This window comes from Vitis vinifera, chromosome 16, assembly GCF_030704535.1.
Source record: "Vitis vinifera cultivar Pinot Noir 40024 chromosome 16, ASM3070453v1".
Taxonomy (NCBI): domain Eukaryota; kingdom Viridiplantae; phylum Streptophyta; class Magnoliopsida; order Vitales; family Vitaceae; genus Vitis; species Vitis vinifera.
The window spans coordinates 20301727-20322897 of NC_081820.1; the positions used below are offsets into that span (position 1 = coordinate 20301727).

At 30.7% G+C, this 21171-nt stretch overlaps 1 protein-coding gene across 1 annotated transcript; it reads right to left on the reverse strand.

Annotated features, from left to right (window-relative positions):
* Positions 1-12435: 12435 nt before the first annotated feature.
* On the reverse strand, positions 12436-12996 carry LOC104882164 (chaperone protein ClpB1-like). Its single transcript, XM_019225972.2, has 3 exons — positions 12950-12996; positions 12742-12847; positions 12436-12687 (listed from the first exon to the last, which is right to left on the reverse strand). The coding sequence occupies exons 1-3, from the start codon at positions 12994-12996 to the stop codon at positions 12436-12438; spliced, it is 405 nt and encodes a 134-aa protein (XP_019081517.2).
* Between the last annotated feature and the right edge of the window lie 8175 nt (positions 12997-21171).

The following is a 21171-nucleotide window of genomic DNA, read 5'->3' on the forward strand; positions in this document are numbered from 1 at the left end:
CACTACTTAATGAAAAATTTGTTGTTCCTTTTCACAGACAATTACAGGGTTCAAAAGGTAAGAACACGAAATGAAATAAAACAAAATAGTAGAATTAGTCATGCAGAACAGATTAGAACTAGTGATGTAGAACAGATTCTGTCGTCTCCTCCACTACTTTTGTTGTTCCTTTTTCCGAATCATTCTCTTGATACCTTTTCAAAACCTAAAAACGGATGGATAGAATGGGAAAAAAGATTAAAACAGAACAAGTAAAACACAAAAATATATCAAAATGAAAAGAAAAACAAATTGAAAAGAAAGCTTACCTGCTTAAATTCTTCTATGATCATGATGGTATTCAATGAGATGCAATTGGTATTTAGCTTTATCCGGAAATGCTCGCCCACACTTGTCGTGTCAGCAAAAGAAATAGGTTTTGTGATAGTTTTTATTGTGTGTGAGTCAAGCTTTGTCTATTGTTTTCATGCTCATAGGGCAATGGGGACATTGCTCCTCCTCTGCCTTTGCTGGAGGAGGAGGAACAAAAGGTGGAGGATGGAAAGGTGGATTCATCGATGGAGGATGGGAAGGTGGATTCATCGGTTGAGGTATTTATATTTAGTTATTTCATTTATTTATTTTAATTCTATATATTTAATTTAATTGTTCTCTTTCTTTTACCTTATTTTTTTCCTTTAAAATAATTTTAGTCACTTCAACCATCTTTCCTATTTAGATACTTTTTTGTTGTTATTTTATTTTATCTTTATTTTTATATTATATTTACCAAATTGTCATTCATTTTGTTTACCATTAAGAATGACATTTGTATAATTTCAACAAACTCCAAACCCTCTTTTCCTATTTAGAAACTGCCACTTATGCCCAGTGTCCCCATCAGTTGCACCATTTTTGCACGCAGTAAAATGATTAAAAAAAATGAAAATCCTTATTTTTATATTATATTTACCAAATTTTCATTCATTTTGTTCACCATTAAGAATGACATTCGTATAATTCAACAAACTCCAAACCTTCTTTTCCTACTTAGAAACTACTATCTATGCTTAGTGCCCCATTATTTGCACTCCTTTTGCATGCAGGAAAATGGTTAAAAAAAATAAAACAAATTTTAAATGACTTGATATTTGGTCACCTTTGGAAGTGGAAAAAAATTAAGGAAAAAAAAACCACGATATCAAATTATGAACTATATCTTTTGTCACCATAAGAAATGTAGACTGACATTTCCTAATAAAGCAGATTACAAAGCGTATCTACTGAAGAAACACGGGGTCATTCATTTTTATTTTTTATTTTTTGCCTTTGATTATTCTTGTGTTATAATATGTTTCTTGTTTTTCTTGTCAGGTATGATTGTTGAAGCACTTTTAGGTTTCGTTTAATGTCGCTTTAAAGGAAGGGAGAAATCTTTAGATTATTGGCATGTTCTTGTGTTTAGGCATTGTAAATTCTAGTTCTGCATTTTAATATTGTATCTGAATATCTTAAGGGGATTATGTTTCTTACTTTTCCTAGTTTCAACTTCATTAAAGCATATTACTGTACCATTCTTTCAAGAATCGTGGAAATAGAATTTGATGAAGGTGCGTAGTTTTAGGTTTCGTTTAATGTAGTTTTCAAGAAAGGGAGAAATCCTTGGAGATGTCCTTGTGTATAGGCATTGTTTGTAACTTTTTGGTTTTCATATTGCATCTGAACATCTGATAAAGTTTCTTTTGTTTCAATGTGATCATGCTTCTTGCTTTTCTTGGTTTGTCTATTTTTTGTTTTCTCTTTGTCTCTTTGTCTTCGAAATTTTGCTCAGTTGTAGAGTTTTTGTTGAGAAGAAACAAGAAACCTATATATGTTTCACTGTCGTATGGGCATTGTAGGAGAATTATAGAAATGATATCATAAGGCAAGACAAGGTCGATAAATTCCCATACACAAGATTTTATTCATATGATTTTGCCTTTTTCTCTTTCATAATGCCAAAAATTGCTTTTGCTATGGATATGATTAGCTTCTTTTAGTTTTAGTCAATAACACGTGAACTTAAACTATACTTAATAAGACATATGACTTTAGTACACTAGGGTTGAATGCTTAAAATCATATGGGTATGTATGAAGTGTCAGGTTTCACGTGTATGAATTAGTGGGTTATTTTGAAAATATACTTAAAGTGTGTTTGATAGATGGATTTAATTTAATTGATTTAATTTAATTTAATTTATTAACTATATTAAGTATGTTTATTATAAGGTTTAATATTTTTTGTTTCATCACTTGCACCATTTTTGCACGTAGTAAAATGATTAAAAAAAATAAAAATCCTTATTTTTATATTATATTTACCAAATTGTCATTCTTTTTGCATTAAGAATGACATTTGTATAATTTCAACAAACTCCAAACCCTCTTTTCCTAGTTAGAAACTACCACTTATGCCTAGTGCCCCATCACTTGCGCCATTTTTGCACGTAGTAAAATGATTAAAAAAATGAAAATCCTTATTTTTATATTATATTTACCAAATTGTCATTCATTTTGTTCACAATTAAGAATGACATTCATATAATTTCAACAAACTCCAAACTCTTTTTTCCTACTTAGAAACTACCACCTATGCTTAGTGCCCCATTATTTGCCCTCCTTTTGCACGTAGGAAAATGGTTAAAAAAAATGAAACAAATTTTACATGAAATGATATTTAGTCACCTTTGGAAGTGGAAAAAAATTAAGGAAAAAAAACGCGATATCAAATTAGGAACTATATCTTTTGTCGCCATAAGAAACGTAGATTGACATTTCCTGATAAAGCAGATTACAGAGAGCATCTACGAAAGAAACATGTTTTCGTTCATTTTTATTTTTTTATTTTTTGCCTTTGATTATTCTTGTGTTATAATATGTTTCTTGTTTTTCTTGTCAGGTATGATTGATGAAGCACTTTTAGGTTTCGTTTAATGTCGCTTTAGAGGAAGGGAGAAATCTATAGATTCTTGGCATGTTCTTGTGTTTAGGCATTGTAAATTCTAGTTTTGCATTTTAATATTGTATCCGAATATCTTAAGGGGATTATGCTTCTTACTTTTCCTAGTTTCAACTCCATTAAAGCATATTACTGTACCATTATTTCAAGAATCACGGAAATAGAATTTGATGAAGGTGCGTAGTTTTAGGTTTCGTTTAATGTAGTTTTCAAGAAAGGGAGAAATCCTTGGAGATGTCCTTGTGTATAGGCATTGTTTGTAACTTTTCGGTTTTCATATTGCATCTAAACATCTGATAAAGTTTTTTTTTGTTTTAATGCGATCATACTTCTTGCTTTTCTTGGTTTGTCTATTTTTTGTTTTCTCTCCGTCTCTCTCTCTTTGAAATTTTGCTCAGTTATGGAGTTTTTGTTGAGAAGAAACAAGAAACCTATATATGTTTCACTGTCGTACTGGCATTGTAGGAGAATTATAGAAATGAAATCATAATGCAAGACAAGGTCGATAAATTCCCATACACAAGATTTTATTCATTTTCTTTAATTTTTTCGGTTTTGCAAATGATGTCATGATTTTTCCTTTTTCTTTTTCATAATGCCAAAAACTGCTTTTGCTATGGATATGATTAGTTTCTTTTAGTTTTAGTCAATAACGACACGTGAACTTAAACTATACTTAATAAGACATATGACTTTAGTACACTAGGGTTGAATGCTTAAAATCATATGGGTATGTATGAAGTGTCAGGTTTCACGTGTATGAATTAGTGGGTTATTTTGAAAATATACTTAAAGTGTGTTTGATAGATGAATTTAATTTAATTGATTTAATTTAATTTAATTTATTAACTATATTAAGTATGTTTATTATAAGGTTTAATATTTTTTGTTTCATCACTTGCACCATTTTTGCACGTAGTAAAATGATTAAAAAAAATAAAAATCCTTATTTTTATATTATATTTACCAAATTTTCATTCTTTTTGCATTAAGAATGACATTTGTATAATTTCAACAAACTCCAAACCCTCTTTTCCTAGTTAGAAACTACCACTTATGCCTAGTGCCCCATCACTTGCGCCATTTTTGCACGTAGTAAAATGATTAAAAAAATGAAAATCCTTATTTTTATATTATATTTACCAAATTGTCATTCATTTTGTTCACAATTAAGAATGACATTCATATAATTTCAACAAACTCCAAACTCTTTTTTCCTACTTAGAAACTACCACCTATGCTTAGTGCCCCATTATTTGCCCTCCTTTTGCACGCAGGAAAATGGTTAAAAAAAATGAAACAAATTTTACATGAAATGATATTTAGTCACCTTTGGAAGTGGAAAAAAATTAAGGAAAAAAAACGCGATATCAAATTAGGAACTATATCTTTTGTCGCCATAAGAAATGTTAGATTGACATTTCCTGATAAAGCAGATTACAGAGAGCATCTACTGAACAAACATGTTTTCGTTCATTTTTATTTTTTTATTTTTTGCCTATGATTATTCTTGTGTTATAATATGTTTCTTGTTTTTCTTGTCAGGTATGATTGATGAAACACTTTTAGGTTTCGTTTAATGTCGCTTTAGAGGAAGGGAGAAATCTATAGATTCTTGGCATGTTCTTGTGTTTAGGCATTGTAAATTCTAGTTTTGCATTTTAATATTGTATCCGAATATCTTAAGGGGATTATGCTTCTTACTTTTCCTAGTCTCAACTCCATTAAAGCATATTACTGTACCATTATTTCAAGAATCACGGAAATAGAATTTGATGAAGGTGCGTAGTTTTAGGTTTCGTTTAATGTAGTTTTCAAGAAAGGGAGAAATCCTTGGAGATGTCCTTGTGTATAGGCATTGTTTGTAACTTTTCGGTTTTCATATTGCATCTAAACATCTGATAAAGTTTTTTTTGTTTTAATGCGATCATACTTCTTGCTTTTCTTGGTTTGTCTATTTTTTGTTTTCTCTCCGTCTCTCTCTCTTTGAAATTTTGCTCAGTTATGGAGTTTTTGTTGAGAAGAAACAAGAAACCTATAGATGTTTCACTGTCGTACGGGCATTGTAGGAGAATTATAGAAATGAAATCATAATGCAAGACAAGGTCGATAAATTTCCATACACAAGATTTTATTCATTTTCTTTAATTTTTCGGTTTTGCAAATGATGTCATGATTTTTCCTTTTTCTCTTTCATAATGCCAAAAACTGCTTTTGCTATGGATATGATTAGTTTCTTTTAGTTTTAGTCAATAACACGTGAACTTAAACTATACTTAATAAGACATATGACTTTTGTACACTAGGGTTGAATGCTTAAAATCATATGGGTATGTATGAAGTGTCAGGTTTCACGTGTATGAACTAGTGGGTCATTTTGAAAATAAACTTAAAGTGTGTTTGACAGATGAATTTAATTTAATTTAATTTAATTTATTAACTATATTAAGTATGTTTATTATAAGGTTTAATATTTTTTTGTTTTATTTGATTTAATTTTTACCATTTTTTTAAAATATCCATGAATAATGAAAAGCATATTTGTTATCCCACTTCAGACTATTCATTTTTGTGTTTTACCTAATATAATCTAAATTGTTTTTTTTTTAATAATTTGTGGAAATGAAAGTAATAAAAATAAACAATGCATTTAATAATTCTTTGAACTTCATTTTTTATAATAATAGTACATACATTATTACTTTTGCCATTTTCTTTTATGATGAAAATAGTTTAACTTATTAAATATATATATTTGATCACCATCTGCTTTGATTGCCCTATTTAACCTTTTTATTTATTTAGTCATTTAATTTTTTTTTTACTTTTAAACAATATTTAAATTATATTAAAGTAAATGTAATAATAATATTTAAATATTTAATAATTATCTTTAATTTTTATCTTAAGAGTCTATGCTATGACACTCACTGCTTTGGAAGGAAAAAAAAGGACATTCAATAATTTAGTGAAAAACAAAACAAAATTTATTAAATTTTAATGAAAATTTTCTTGCAAAATGTATTAAAAGTAGATATGAAAAGAGGAGCATTACTAATAAACTAACCCCCACTCTCTTATGTAAGTGCATTGCCCTATTTTACACATTTTTGAGGTATGCTCCCTTCTTTGTTTATTTGATTTCTATGTCATGCTTTGAGTATTCTTTATCTCTTACTTTTATTACCATTGCCTTGTTGTATCTTTCTTAATATTGTCTTTCGATATCCATACTCTATTACTCAATTGCCTCATAGACCTGTTTTTCTTAAATAAAATAAAAAAGGCACTTTAGTATTTTATTTCTTTTTTTAAAAAAAAATAAACAAAAATAAGTTATGACTTCAATTTTTTTAAAAATCTATTTTTTACATTAAAAAACGAGTTTGGTTATCGAATGAGTATACTCGTGAAAAATGTGAGTCCACTTGTTGTCTATTAATTTAATATTAATTTTTTTATAAAGTTAATATCCTTCAAGAAATAAAATCTAAATGGGTTTTAGAAAAAAAAAGTTGAATAAAAATAAAAATAATAAATGTACAAATTAAGGGTCCGTTTGGTGATGTTTTTTAATTTTGTTTTCAAAATAGAGAACAAAAAACAGTTTTTTTTAAAAAAAAATTGTTTTAAATAAGAGTGGTTGAAAGATGTTTTAAAAAGGTTTTTTAAAACAAAAAAACAAAAAACTTGTTTGGATGAAAGAATTTGTATTGTTTTTAAAGGCAATGTCTTACTTTTAGTTTATAAAAATTTTATAAATTTAATTTATAATAATATGAAATCAAATTCAAGTTAAATCTTATTAAAAAAAATAAAAATTAAATCTACAATTATGTATGAGTTAAAGATAAATAAATTTTTTTAATTATGAAACAATTTTTTATTATAGTGAAACAAAAAATTACTATAGGATAAAAATAATTTTAATATTCATTTTTAATACAAGTCAAATAAGTATTTTAATTAATTACATATTTTTTTAAAAAAATTTCTTGTTTGATCATGCTTTTTTTTTTTTTTGAGAAATTTTTTTAAATTAAAGAACCCAAAAAAGTTTTTAAATGTTTTATAAAAATAAAGATATTTGGCAAGTTGTTTTTATAAAAGGATTTTAAAAATAAAAAAAAAAACAAAAAGACTTGTTTGGATAAAAAAAAAATTTTAAAAAAAAATTGTTTTGATTTGGTAAAAACATTTTAAATTCAATTTATATAATATTAATTAATTAAATTTAATTGAAGTGTTATTGAAAATGAAAATAATTTTATAATTACAAATAAATTAAAACATATATAGTTTTTAGGAAAATATAAATAGTAATATTATAATAAAATCACAAATTATATTTTTAATAGAAAATATATTATTTTATTATATGTAAGAAAAAAAAGGATATTTTATTATATTCACAAATTTATGGTATTAATGAGTTTATTATTTAATTTTTAAATTATTTTTAAAAATTAATGGACTTGTTAACAAATTCATCACATTAAGTCTTAAGGTGGTGTTTATTTTTTGGTTGAATAGAAAAACCTAAAATATTTGGTTTTTTCTATTCAACTAAAAGTACTTTGTTGATATTAATCAACATAACTAAAGTGAATTTGTAATCAATAAGTTTAGTTTAATTATGTTGGTTGATATCAATGAGTTACTTTTAACTAAATAGAAATAGTCAAAGACTTTTTTTATTTAACCAAAAAACAAACATCATCTATTTAATTTGGAGTTAATTTGTGAAAAAAAATTAACTATTTTCAAAAAAAAAAAAAAAATTAATTTCTACTTTTAAAAACAAAAAAACTATTTTTAAAAACTCCATCAAGAGAGGTTATAAGATTTTTATTGTATTTGCTATGATACATTCATCTGATACTAAAAATAAAATGATTAAAATGATATAATTAGTAAAGTACTAAAAATTTCTTTTATATATACACGTCATGTTTGGTTGTTTTGTGAAAAATATCAAAGAAAATTAAATATAATTAAAACTAGTAAAAAATTGATGTGTTTTCAAATTATTTAATCTTTATATCAAAGTGTTAAAATAAGTAAATTAATTTGAAATAAAAAAATAAAAATAATTTATTGACTTTAAAAATAAGGCTATGTTTGATTCCCGGAAAATATTTGGGAAATGAAAAAAATGTTAAGGAATTTACTTTTCTCACGTTTGGTTTCACTATAAAAAAAAAATCAAATATAATTAAAATTAATTTAAAATTTATATATTTTTAAATTATTTAATATTGTTATATTAAAACGAAATAAGTAAAATAAATTTGAAGAAACATATAAAAATAATTTATTAAATTTAAACTTATTTTTTATTTTCCTTAACTTTTTCTTTCCTTCTACTTTTCCTCTCTATTTTCTTTCCTTCACATTTTCTCTCAAATTTCCCGGAAACCAAACATAGCCTAAGCAAATTGATTTTCTTATATTTGGTTTTGTTGTGAAAAATATGAAAAAAATTTAAATATAATTAAAATTACTAAAAAACTTATATATTTTTAAATTATTTAATCTTTATATATTTTTAAAGTGATTTTCTTATACATTTTTTAAAAACTTATATTTGGAAGATCTTTTTCATCGATTTGTAATTGTCTAGTTCTCAAAAAAAAAAAAAAAAAAAGGTCACTAGCAAGTTTTATTTTCCTTTGGCTATATGATCATCAAAATGTTTTTATTTATGACTTAAATAAAAAAAATTCTTAAACAAAAATATATGATCATCGATACAAACTTCTTTTTCAATTTTCTTTAGGCAATATTTAGTTTCTAGAAAATATTAAGAAGAGAAAAAAATTTGTCGAAGAAAATAATTTTCTTATATTTGGTTTTACCACAAAAAAAAAAATATAGTTAAAATTACTAAAAAAACTTATGTATTTTTAAATTGTTTAACCTTTATACAGAAAAGGTAAATAAATAAATTAAGTTTAAAGTAAGATATAAAAATAATTTATTAACTTTAAATCTATTTTTTATTTTTCTTCGATTTTTCTTTCTTTCTATTTTTCTCTCTCAAACTTTCTAGTAATTCAATATAATCTTACAAACATCAACTATTATTATATTAAGAATATTGTTGAGCTTTGACTATTTTGTTAATTTTTTAAAAAGGGTTAAATATTTTTCACTCCTTCAACTTTTGACCTATTTTATATTGTCCCTCAAATTTGTTAAAGAGCAATACTTTACCCCCAACTACTTAAAAAGTCAATGCACAATTTGTTAAGTGAAAAAACAAGGCTGAAATGCAAGCAAAAAAATCTATTGCCCAAGTCCAAAGTAACGATACTTTTGCAACTACATTTAAAAATTACAAATAGTCATACAAACATCTCTTTAAAATCAAAAATCAAAATTGGTAGTTACAATATTTTGAAGGCATTTGGGAAATTCCACTTGTTGTTAATTCAAAGTTGGTAATCCAAGTTCAAACTAGTATTTGAATCAGACTGCAAAAAAGAACGATCTCTTTTATAATTTTATAGAAGGTTTGTAATTAGGGATAAAATATTGGTTTTTAATAAGTTTGAAGAGCAAAACATTGAGTTTTTTAATATAAGAAGACGAAGTATGAAGCATACCAGAGATTGCGGGAACTTTTTTATAAAGTAAATATCATAATGACATTTTTAATAAAGAAAATATACTCCAAGTATTATATCCTAAAGTTTGCTTTAGTGTTAGATAGTTTATTAATTTTGAAATAAACATGAGTATACAAATCACTTTATTCAAAAATAAGTTGTTAGTGGATTTTTTATTTTATTTTTCCCAATTAGAGTATTTATAATTATTTTCTTACCTCCCACTTTTGCTTATCAAATCTTTTAACCCCAAAACATAGTCTTTTTTCAAATATTTTTTCACAATGACAACAACAAATTTTGCTTATGTGGTGTGGTGAGGGTTATTTTTTCAAAATTCTTACTTCAAAAATTTTAAAATACTATATAAAAATATTATGGAATATGTTGGAGGTAACCCAATATGAACTGAGAAAATAATTTTCAATGTCATCATGATATGATGTTGATGAAATCTCATGGTTATGGTTGGAGACTGACTTATCTTAAATAAAATAACATAAAATAATGAAAAAATCTTCCTCGTTTCAAGATTCTAATCCAAATCGGACGATGACAATGGATTGAAGGTGTGGTTGGAAGAGAGGAAAGTAACACCAGTTGAAAGGAAGGAAGAAAAAAACAAAGGTTACTTTCCGACGAATCATAACCTAAGTGTGAAAATGGTCCATGATGTTGCCTCAAGGCTCTAACCAACCACAACATTGAAAAGAGAGTATGTGGAGCCCTATCTTGGAAATCACACAAGCATGATCATAGAAGATAAAAGACTCATACATCAAATATATTTATTATCATTTTTTGGAATCTTTTAGCTTATGTTTGGTTGTTGGAAATTTTGAGGGAAAATGTGAGAGAAAGAAAATAGAAAGAAAAAGTAGAAAAAAAAAATGAAAAAAAAAATAAAAAAAATAGATTCAAAATCAATAAATTATTTTTATATATTTCTTTAAACTCATTTAACTTAATATACTCTGTTATATAAATATTAAATAATTTTAAAATGTATAAATTTTTAATTAATTTTAATTATATTTAATTTTCTTTAAAATAAAATGTTATGGTTTAACCAAACATACGAAAACCATCTTCCTTAATTTTTTTTTTCGACGGTACTTTTCAAAACCAAACATAACCTTATAGTTTTTTTTAATATTATTATGAATTTTAACTCATTTTTCTCTTATCGATCTTTTTAATTAAAATTTTAATTGATATTTTTCAATGATTTACATCTGATATATTATATTGTTCCTATAAAGTGCTAAGAAAAGAAAAAAAAAATGATTGTTTTTGTCCAATGGAAATACCAAAGAAAATCATATATAACTACGACTAGTTAGATATTTATTTAATTTTTATATTAATGAATTAAAATAAGTAAAATGAGTTGGAATTAGTAAGTAAAAATGATTTACTAATTTTAAATCTATTTTTAAAATTTTTGTCACTTTTTTTCCTTTTACTTGTCCTCGCTATTTTTTTTTTCCTTATATTTTTCCTCCAATTTTTATGGAACCACACAACATAAGAAAATTGAACAAAACAAAACATAGTTTGATATCTCTATTCCATTTTTACTCTCCTCTAGAAGTAGACAAATTATAAATGAATTAGTACACAAATAATAATAATAATAATAATAATAATAATAATAATAATAATAATAATAAATAAATAAATAAATAAAATAAAATAATGAGAGAGGTTTTATACATTATTAAATAGAAAAGTAATTTATTGCTCATATGGATACACTTTATATTTTTTATTTTTAAAATGAAAACATATTTATAAAAATAGATTATCCTAAATAAAAAAATATAAATGTGGACCCCGCATTTCGGCTCAATGCGTTTCCCACTCGAATGGCGAGCTCGATTTTTATTTGAAAAATTTTGATTTTTATTGATTATTTGAAATGACTTGGAGTCGCCACTTATTTTTGTTTTATTTTTAAAGGGTAAACAAAATAAGAAAGAAAAACCCTAAGTGCGACACCTTATTTTGGAAAAGGTGATCTACGAAAAACCGGATTGGGTTCGGGGGTCAAATTACTTATCAGGAAGGTACGGTAAAGACCGTAGCACCCCTCTAAGTCCCTAAAGTCGGGTCTCTACTAATAGAATGAAGCTGATGTGGCAATCAATAGGAAAATCAATGAATATCAACATGATTACACACCGAGAATCGAAGCATGTATAAGAGATGGACAAAGTGAGAGAAAATGCGTACCTTAGCAGCAAACAACAACGCGCTATCATGAAAATGAGATTAGTACAAAACAATGATCACAAGATATAGTATACATGTCACTAAGCTGAATACACAATCATCAATAGCACATATGTCATTTCACTCAATTTTATTTTAAAGAAAATTTATTTGATGTTGGGCCCCCACCAAAGCCCAATTCATTTTTGTATGAATTAATCCCATGAATATCTATTATTTAGAATTACGAGATTTGATCCACACTTATTTCAAAACATTTTAAAATCAAGAGACGTATGGAAAAGATGAAAAGGCTTGCCAAAGAGGAAAATGGCAACCAAAATTTTATTAAAAATGGAACCTTGGAACCTAAAGAGGCTTTCGAGATGAAAAGCTTGGGTGATTTGAAATTATATGAAAATCAGAAATTATCAAACTATTCACAAAGTGAAGTTCAAGAAATTCATTTTCAAAATCAGAGAAGGGGGAATGAGAGGAGATGACACGAGGGCACTAAGATTTGCATGGTGAACAGGGCCATGCAAAGAAAATCCCCTTCTTAGCCCACTTAAAAAACCGGTCAATTTCTGGATCTATGGCTTCTCAGCAACCCTTGACCTGGGCAGGTATGTCAAGGCCATGAACGTACCTCTCCCCTATATTTTGCCCCAGCAACCAAAGCACCCATATCCAATGCCATAGGTCTTACTTCAGCGAGATTACTGGGAACACCCCCTTTTACAATTTTCTGAGCTAATCTTTCAACAACAGCAGTCTTACCCACACCTGGTTCTTCAATAAGAACAGGGTCGTTCTTAGTCTCCCTTGGAAGAATCATGATGACCTTCCGAATCTCTTCGTCTCGGCTAATGACAGGATCAAGCTTTCCAGTTTACTCAACCAAGTCACACCCATAAGTCTTCAATGCTTGGAATGCAGTGTTCCCAGAAGCACTTTCCACCTTCTTACCTTCTTTCCTTCGAAACTTCTGAACCTCAGATTTCACTTTAGAAGTGCTAACCCCAGCTTCTTTAAGCAGATCACTGATTTGGGAATCCTCAAGAAGGCCAAGAATCAATTGAACAACTGCTAAATGGATGTCACACGTGACTTTTGTAAAGATTGGGCTCGCCTAAACACCAAACAGAGATAGGCTTCCGGCGTCGCCAACAGTGGCCAAGGCTACGGCCATAGCGGATTAGGTGATGGCGATCGTCGACGGCGCCACGCAAGGCAGTGAGATGGATGTCGCGGTTGAGTTTGGTACCCAGCTGTCAACCAAACCCTGTGCTGAGCCCCACAGGAGGAGCCCTGTTCACGGGCTGTGACAATCCACCTGCAAATCCTAGGGACAAATCGGGTTGATTAAGTGCCGCAGCTGCACCTAACAATGGGTTCAGAATGCCGACACTTCTTCCCATTGATGGCTTGCCCGCTCTCACGGGCATGGCCCTCATGCTGGCTGTCACGTTCCAAGGCGTTCACAAGCGCATCATGGACCCTCTGTGGGTAGTTTTCAGACTCAGGCTTGTCATGGAGATAAATCACGTCCAAAGCGAAGAGTCTCGGGTTGACAGGCCATTGATGTTGAGGATGAGTTGCGGCCCCTGACAGAACCGAAAGTAAAGAGAAGCAGAGAATCGATCAGCGTCAAGTCTTTCGGGAAAGCGTTTCGCCGTCGGCGGCAAGCCGCCGGCGTCATTCGAGGACAGCTTTGCTTGCTTTATTTCTAGGAGACAAATTAAGTGTCTCTTAAGCTGTTGATGGCTGCACCGGTTTGTGAGGATGGTGAGGTGCATGAAGCATAGAAAATGGGTATGAATAAGTCTAGAGAGAGAAATGGGTAGGCATGAGTCCCATGTGCGTGAGTAGGGTGGAAGATGAATGGGAGATGATGGGCATGACAATGGGCATGAACAGGGATGGAATCAGGTGGGCACAAGACGAACATGAGCGCGGAATGAACGTGATGCAGCCATGCATGGCCATGCATGGTCATGCAAGGATGGTATATAATGGGTTTGGTGTAGTGATGGATACACGGTATATATGATGAAAAGAATGGGTTAAAGGTGGTGGCCAAATGTGGGAAGGAGTAGTGGCAATGACATGAGAGAGGTTTACAAGCAAGTTGGGAAGATATTGGGATCGGTAATTTTTGGCAAAGCTCTTTCCCATTTCCACAGTCCCTCCATTGTTGAAATTCCGTTCAGATGCTCCTTCTCAGAATTGACTCATTGATGAGTGTAAAAAAAATAGTTGAAGCTCTCATAGATAACTAGGCAACCCTCCAGGAATATTGTTGCCATATAGTAACAAATTGATGAGACTCAAACATCTCCTGAAGATACCCTCACATTCCCTTCATTTGGCCTTTCCGGTGCAAAGTCAGATGTTCTTAGGATGTACTCCTGAATAATTTCCACAAAAACTCCAAGGTCCACAGTACCAGATTGTCAGAAGAGTGAAATGCTTCAACAATAAGATCATTAAATCTGAGATAACTTGTGCTGAATCTGGGATGAAATGATCTCTTCCCTGAGATGATAAGCTACATTTCTTCAATAGTAACAACACCCCTTTAGCAAATAACCCTGACCCTGATGACACCTTCCCATTACAGCTTCGTACCCAAGAAAGTCCATACACCAAGAACAGAGAGAAAATAACAAGAAAACAGAGAAAGGAGAGAAGAGAAATAGGATGAAGTATTAAGGACCATACTTCATTTCCTAGTTGGTGGGCTTGTAGATGGATGGATTAAAAAGGTTTATTTCCATTAAAATGTCACAGAGTAGATAAAATGGGATTAAAATCAATTTTGAGCACAAGCAGGAGCAATAGAAGAAATAACAACTATGAAGAATAAAAACAATGCATCAACCAGAAGTCAGTAGTAGCACGTCTTAATGAAAGGGAATGAAGAGAAAGAAAAGGAAAACTTACTTCCTTGTTTGCTCCCTGGTTTTCTCAAACTCTGCTCTCAAAATAGCAAAAGTTTCCTCCCCCCTTTAGCAATGGATCTCCGCTCCTCCCTCCTCTCCTGAAAAATATCCTCTCCTTGAAGCTCAAGACTCTCTGAAAACCGGCCAGGAACCTCCCCCTCAAAGCTCTCTGCCCTCCTCCAAATATCTCTCTCTAACCGACTCTGAAAAGCTCTACTACCCTCCGTAACAGAAACCCTGCCTCCACTCTCTCTCTGCCTCTCTAATGGAAAACCCCTCCAGAACCAGTCTCATCCTCAAAATATCTCTAACGGCCTCCCAAAAAGCAAAAACCTCCCCATGCCAGACGACACCACCTGCCCCTTTTTTTGTGCAGCTGGCTGTCCTCCCATAATAGAAGATACGCTCCCTGATTCCAGAATGTTCTTCACTTTCCAGGTGTCTTCCTCTGATTGGTCCATCAATTCCACCATAGTGATTCCATTAGTAGCCAACCCGAGAGTGACACGTGGCTAGCCAAGGCTCTTCCACATGGCAAAATCAGCTGCAGCAAAGAATGACCTAAATGGGGGTCTACAATAAATTTATCTTATGTCGTTAAATATCACTTTTAGAAATTTAAATATATACTTCAATTTTTTTAAACCGTTTTAAAAACCATTACTTTTTCAAAAGAATTTTACATAAAATTTATTATCATTTAATTTTTTTTTTTTAAAGTATATCCAAAGCAACACTAAATTTATTTATTTATTCTTTTTAAATATATATAAAATAACAAAAATTACTACTCATAAAAATAAAATGTAAAGATTTATCGTATTTACTTATGACCAATGATGAAAATATCGGTAATCACGGATATATCGGTACTTCGATTTTAGGATATATCGGATATATCGGATATATCGGAGATATATCAAGCATATTCTGGAAAAAAATATTGGTAGGTTTAAAATTGTTAAAAACTCATGGAAATACAAGGAAAACCTCATAATAATATAATTAGAAGTATAATGAACATTTTAAAGTTGTTTTATTGAAAAATTTGATATACATATGATATAATTTGCGATATTAGATGTAATTATATCATGTCGATCTATAAGAAATGTTAATTTTGTAATTGTTCTCATTATAAAGTCACATAAAATACTTTATTTCATTAAATATCAATAATTTTTACACATTAAATTCATTAAATAAACATATTTCATATTCAAAATATACTAGTTCATGTTAATTAAATTAATTAAATAATTTAGCATGTTAATTAAATTAATTAAATAATTTAGCTAAGTTAACTAGTTTAATTTAATTCTAAATGTGAAAATAAATCAGAAATAATCATCTAACATAAACATATCAATTTATAATTAAATAATCAAATTAACCTAAGTTAATTCAATAAAAATATAAAAATTAATTACAATTGAATGTAAAAATAGCATTAAATCATCCATATTGCAAACATACTAATTAATTGAAAATACATGAATTAATTACAATTGCAAACAAAATTAATTACAATTTAAAACAAATATACCTTAAAACGATTAAATAATTGAGCAACCTTAATAAAAATTGGAGTAATGAGAGAACAAACGAAGAATGAAAGCAAAAATGGATGAAATAGATGAAATTTGGGCTATTTATAAAAGAAATTTGGGCCAAAATAGCCGTTGGAACGTTAATTTCCGTTGCAAATCAATTTTGGCCATTGGATAAAAAAGTGGGAGCAATCTGGCAATTGGATCGCCATATTACCATTGGAATCACATCTAGGTCGTCGAATCAACACGGGCGTGATTTGGGCCGTCAAATCACGTTGCATGAAAGAGGGAAATTATCGCCAAAAAATCAGCGATTTATCTCCGATATATCACCGATATTTTGGCAATATTTGCGGAAATATCTCCCCTCCGATTTTTCTCCACGAAATATCGTGTCGACCATTTCCGATACGCGACATATTGGCGATATATCGTTGATATATCCCAACATTTTCCTCCTTGCTTATGAAATATTGGAATAAGGTGGCCTGTCCAAATCTGACTCATTTAATGATGTAATATTTTGTTTCCCAATCACTTCTCAATAAACTCAGAATAACTTGGAGGGGATACAAGTATACAACTTGTTTCAAAAAGTTCAAAAGACCAAAATTTGCTATTGTTTCAATACTTGAAGCAGATAGGAAACCAAGAAATTATCATTTGACATAAGGGGAATGTCGATATTGAAGGAATATTATCATATATTAGGGTCTTCCCCCATATGAAGTGCTAGTTCTTATTGGTACTTTACATTAAATTTTTTCGGTACTTGGATTAATTATACTCTATTGTCAAAGAAAATGATTTTTAAAAAAAGTTTTAATCTCTAAATGGTAATTAGAGATGACAAAGTTTGACACAATTTGTAAACACGACACTAATTCAACATACTTTTTCACGGGTTTTGATTGAATATAAATGGGTTTGAGTCAAATTCATGTCAATATGTATAACTTGTTTAATAAATAGGTAATTTTTAGGTCAATATTCATCACACAAAGTTAATTTGAATTGACCCACCTAATAAACTCATTATTAACTTAATTCTATCTTGTTTAAATCATATTTGACTTATTTTGAATTTATTTTTAAATAAATAAGTCAATTGAGTTATAAACATATTTGATTGAGACATTAATCATATAAACATATACAAAGATCTAAACTTGATTATTAAATAAAAAGATTTAATAATTAAATGAGTTACATAATATGTTACTTGTTTAATAATTAGGTAGTATTTAGACTTATATTTTTTATACGATTATTATTTGTGTTAAGTTTGGATTGAGTTGTGTAGTAGAATACCCAGACTTTGACACAACATGAACACGACCCACTAATATGAATTGTCATTCCTAACGATAACACCCTATCTACTTTAAGAGCTATTTCTATAATTTGGAAATTAACAAAAATTATTCTAGTCATCTCGGGAATGATCGAATAAGTCTTATTAGACTGTGTGTAAATGGGCCACTTGAAACTTTTGGGCCTAAAAAGGGGGTTTGTTTTTTTTGTTGAAAGCAATTTGCTTTTGAACTTTATGTTGTTTGTTTTTCTACTCTTTTTTTTATGATTTATTGTAAACTGTTTACTAAATAAAAAAATCAAAATATTTAGCTTTTTTCAAATAAAAAAAAAACAAAATGTTGATTTTTTTTTTTACTTTTTAATGTTTAATAGAAATAAAATATTACAAAAATAAATAACATAATACTTGATACTATTAAGCATTAAAGTTTTATTTAAAGTTAAGTTTAAAAAACAAACACCACTTTACTCTAAGTAGAGAAATGAGGCCTGGATGGAGAATAATTTTAGAAGTTTTTGGATCCTACTCCATTTACATTCCTAATTTTTAATTTATATGGGGGTTTAAGTTTGGAAATGGATGTGTTTTTTCTCCGTGAGACAATAATATTTAGAAGGAAAGGAAATTTAAACTAAAGAGTTTTTTTTTACATATGAGACTCTCCTAAAAAATAAAAGAAAAAAAAAATCCACTTTTTAAACTAGAAGAAATATCAAGATTGTAATTTGGGTTATTTGGGGAATATTATATATTAGTAAGAAAGACCGTGTTTAGTAGTATTTCTATTAGAAGTATTTTTAGCGAAAACATTTTTTTTAGAAATATTTTTAAAGGAATTACCTATCAAGTATTTCTTTAAAAAAAACATTATAAGTGATTTTTCAATTTTTTAAAAGTGTTTTCTAAATTTGGTCAAATATTAACTTTTTTTCAAACTGATAGGGAAATGGCCGATCGATATGGGTGCGGCCCCGACTCAAACTGACAAGACAATGACCGATCGATATAGGTGCGGTCCCGACTCGAACTGAACTGATAGGAAGATGGCCGATTGATATAGGTGCGGCCCCGACTCGACTAACACGATGAATGACCGATCAATATAGGTGCGGTCCAAACTCGAACTGAACTGACAAAGAGATGACCGATCGATATAGGTGCAGTCCCAGAAACTGAACTGACATGACAAATAGATGGCCGATCGTATAGGTGCGGCCCCGACTCAAACTGACACGATAATGACCGATCGTATAGGTGCGGTCCCAGAAACTGAACTGACATGACAAAGAGATGGCCGATCGAATAGGTGCGGCCCCAACTCAAACTGACACGATAATGACCGATCGTATAGGTGCGGTCCCAGAAACTGAACTGACATGACAAAGAGATGGTCGATCGTATAGGTGCGGCCCCGACTCAAACTGACACGATAATGACCGATCGTATAGGTGCGGTCCCAGAAACTAAACTGACATGAAAAAGAGATGGCCGATCGTATAGGTGCGGCCCCGACTCCAACTGACACGATAATGACCGATCGTATAGGTGTGATCCCAGAAACTGAACTGACATGACAAAGAGATGACCGATTGTATAGGTACGGCCCCGACTCAAACTGACACGATAATGACCGATCGTATAGGTGCGGTCCCAGAAACTGAACTGACATGACAAAGAGATGACCTATCGATATAGGTGCGGCCCCGACTCAAACTGACATGACAAGATGATGAATGACCTGATCAAGTGACCCAAAACCAAAGGATGACCCAGATAATGATGCAAGTAAACTCGGGAGGGGATATGCCCCAGTATGACAACTCATAAGGATCGACAACTAGGTCGAAAGATAATGAAGCCTGTGAAAGGTCCGATGATCTCGGAGAAGGAGGGTATGCCCCAGTATGCAACTCTCGGGGTCGACAACTAGATCAAAAGTGAATGAAACCTGTCGAAGGTTCAATGCTCTCGGAGATGAGGTATGCCCCGGTATGTAATGATGAACAGACAGAGAAGCAAAATGCATCAAAACTACTGTACTCTGAGATATGCTCATCCATCATGTAATGAAAATGTCCAACCTCAAATAAGTAATGCCAAACAGGACTATGTATCGTGATACCATGTTGACTAAACAGAAATGACTGACGAATAAAAACAATGATGACCAATGCCCGAAATGCGAAAAACAAGCAAATCAACACTCAACATGCCGACTGTCAAAATGAAAGCATCAACACTAATAAGTCAACAATCTGTCAGGCCCTGCCATCATGGAAGATGTTGAACCTAAAGTCCAAAAGATATATGAAAGCACAACCAAGGTGATCGAGGACTGATCTACATCTCCTCATAATCGAGAAAGGGGTGAGGTCATGTGTCACGGTGTGATGTGTAGGGTAAAAGAAGGTGATGGTCAGGCTCTGGTATGATAGAAGGCATGAACGTATCCATGGTGAAATGTCTGAGTACGAAATGAAAGGCATGTAAGTATCTGAGATCATCCAAGTATGCCGAGAAGGCTAAACCCAAGGTGTCAATAGCTCCGTAATCCATAAGAAGTAATAACCATGAACGAAAAGTCAGATCTCGATAACAAAACATCCGACTAGGTGGCTATGCCCTAGTATGCAATGAGGACAACATGAAATAATCCAATGATCCATATCATCCAGTAGATGCTCCAATGTAAGGAACCAATCTGATCTCTCTCCAAAAGATGGATATGCCCCAGTGTAAAGCAATGCATCCGAGTCGACAACTGCTGAAGAAGATCATGCTAGTGTACGTCAACAAATCAATCAATCTCTACTCCTGGTGCCAAAACGGAAACATCTCAACATAACCCATATGAATCAGAATCCTAAGGCTCTATGAATGTGAATGAGGTGGCTATGCCCTAATATAAACCATCTGAAGTGACTATGCTCCAAGATAAATCAAAGTCCATCGCCAATGAGAGGGCTACACCTCAAAATAAATCGTCATCTCATGAATCAACCATCAATGAGTAGAGTGTGTCTCAATGCAGAGTATCGAGTAGAGTGACTGTATCTCCAATAAAAACTCTCTCTGAAATGGCTATGCCCCAGTATAGGGTCATCCCACAACTCCTAATCCATCGTAATCCAAGTGAAGAAGCGAACTGACTATGCCTTAGTGCAAGGCAACATCCCGAAAGAAAACGTCATCAATGAAAGTCCATCACCGATAAGAGGGGTATGCCCCAATGTAAATCATCATCTCAACTCCACATCCATCATGCTCCGAGAGATAATCACCGACCAAGCTCGAGTATTGCCCATGTGTGAGCCGTCAAACACAATGTGAAGTAATGGCCTCAGGGTGGTCTTCAGACACGGGACGTAACGTAGGCTAAGGTAATAGGGTGAAGAAATGAAAGGAAACTAGGCTCAAAGATCCCAATGATATAATCCCCATACCCCTCGTGCATAAGATGCAATGCATAGAAAACGTCATGAGTCCCAGACCTAGGGGTCTCAACACGAAAAGTGATGATAAATGAATGGTCGCATCGAATAAGCAAGAAA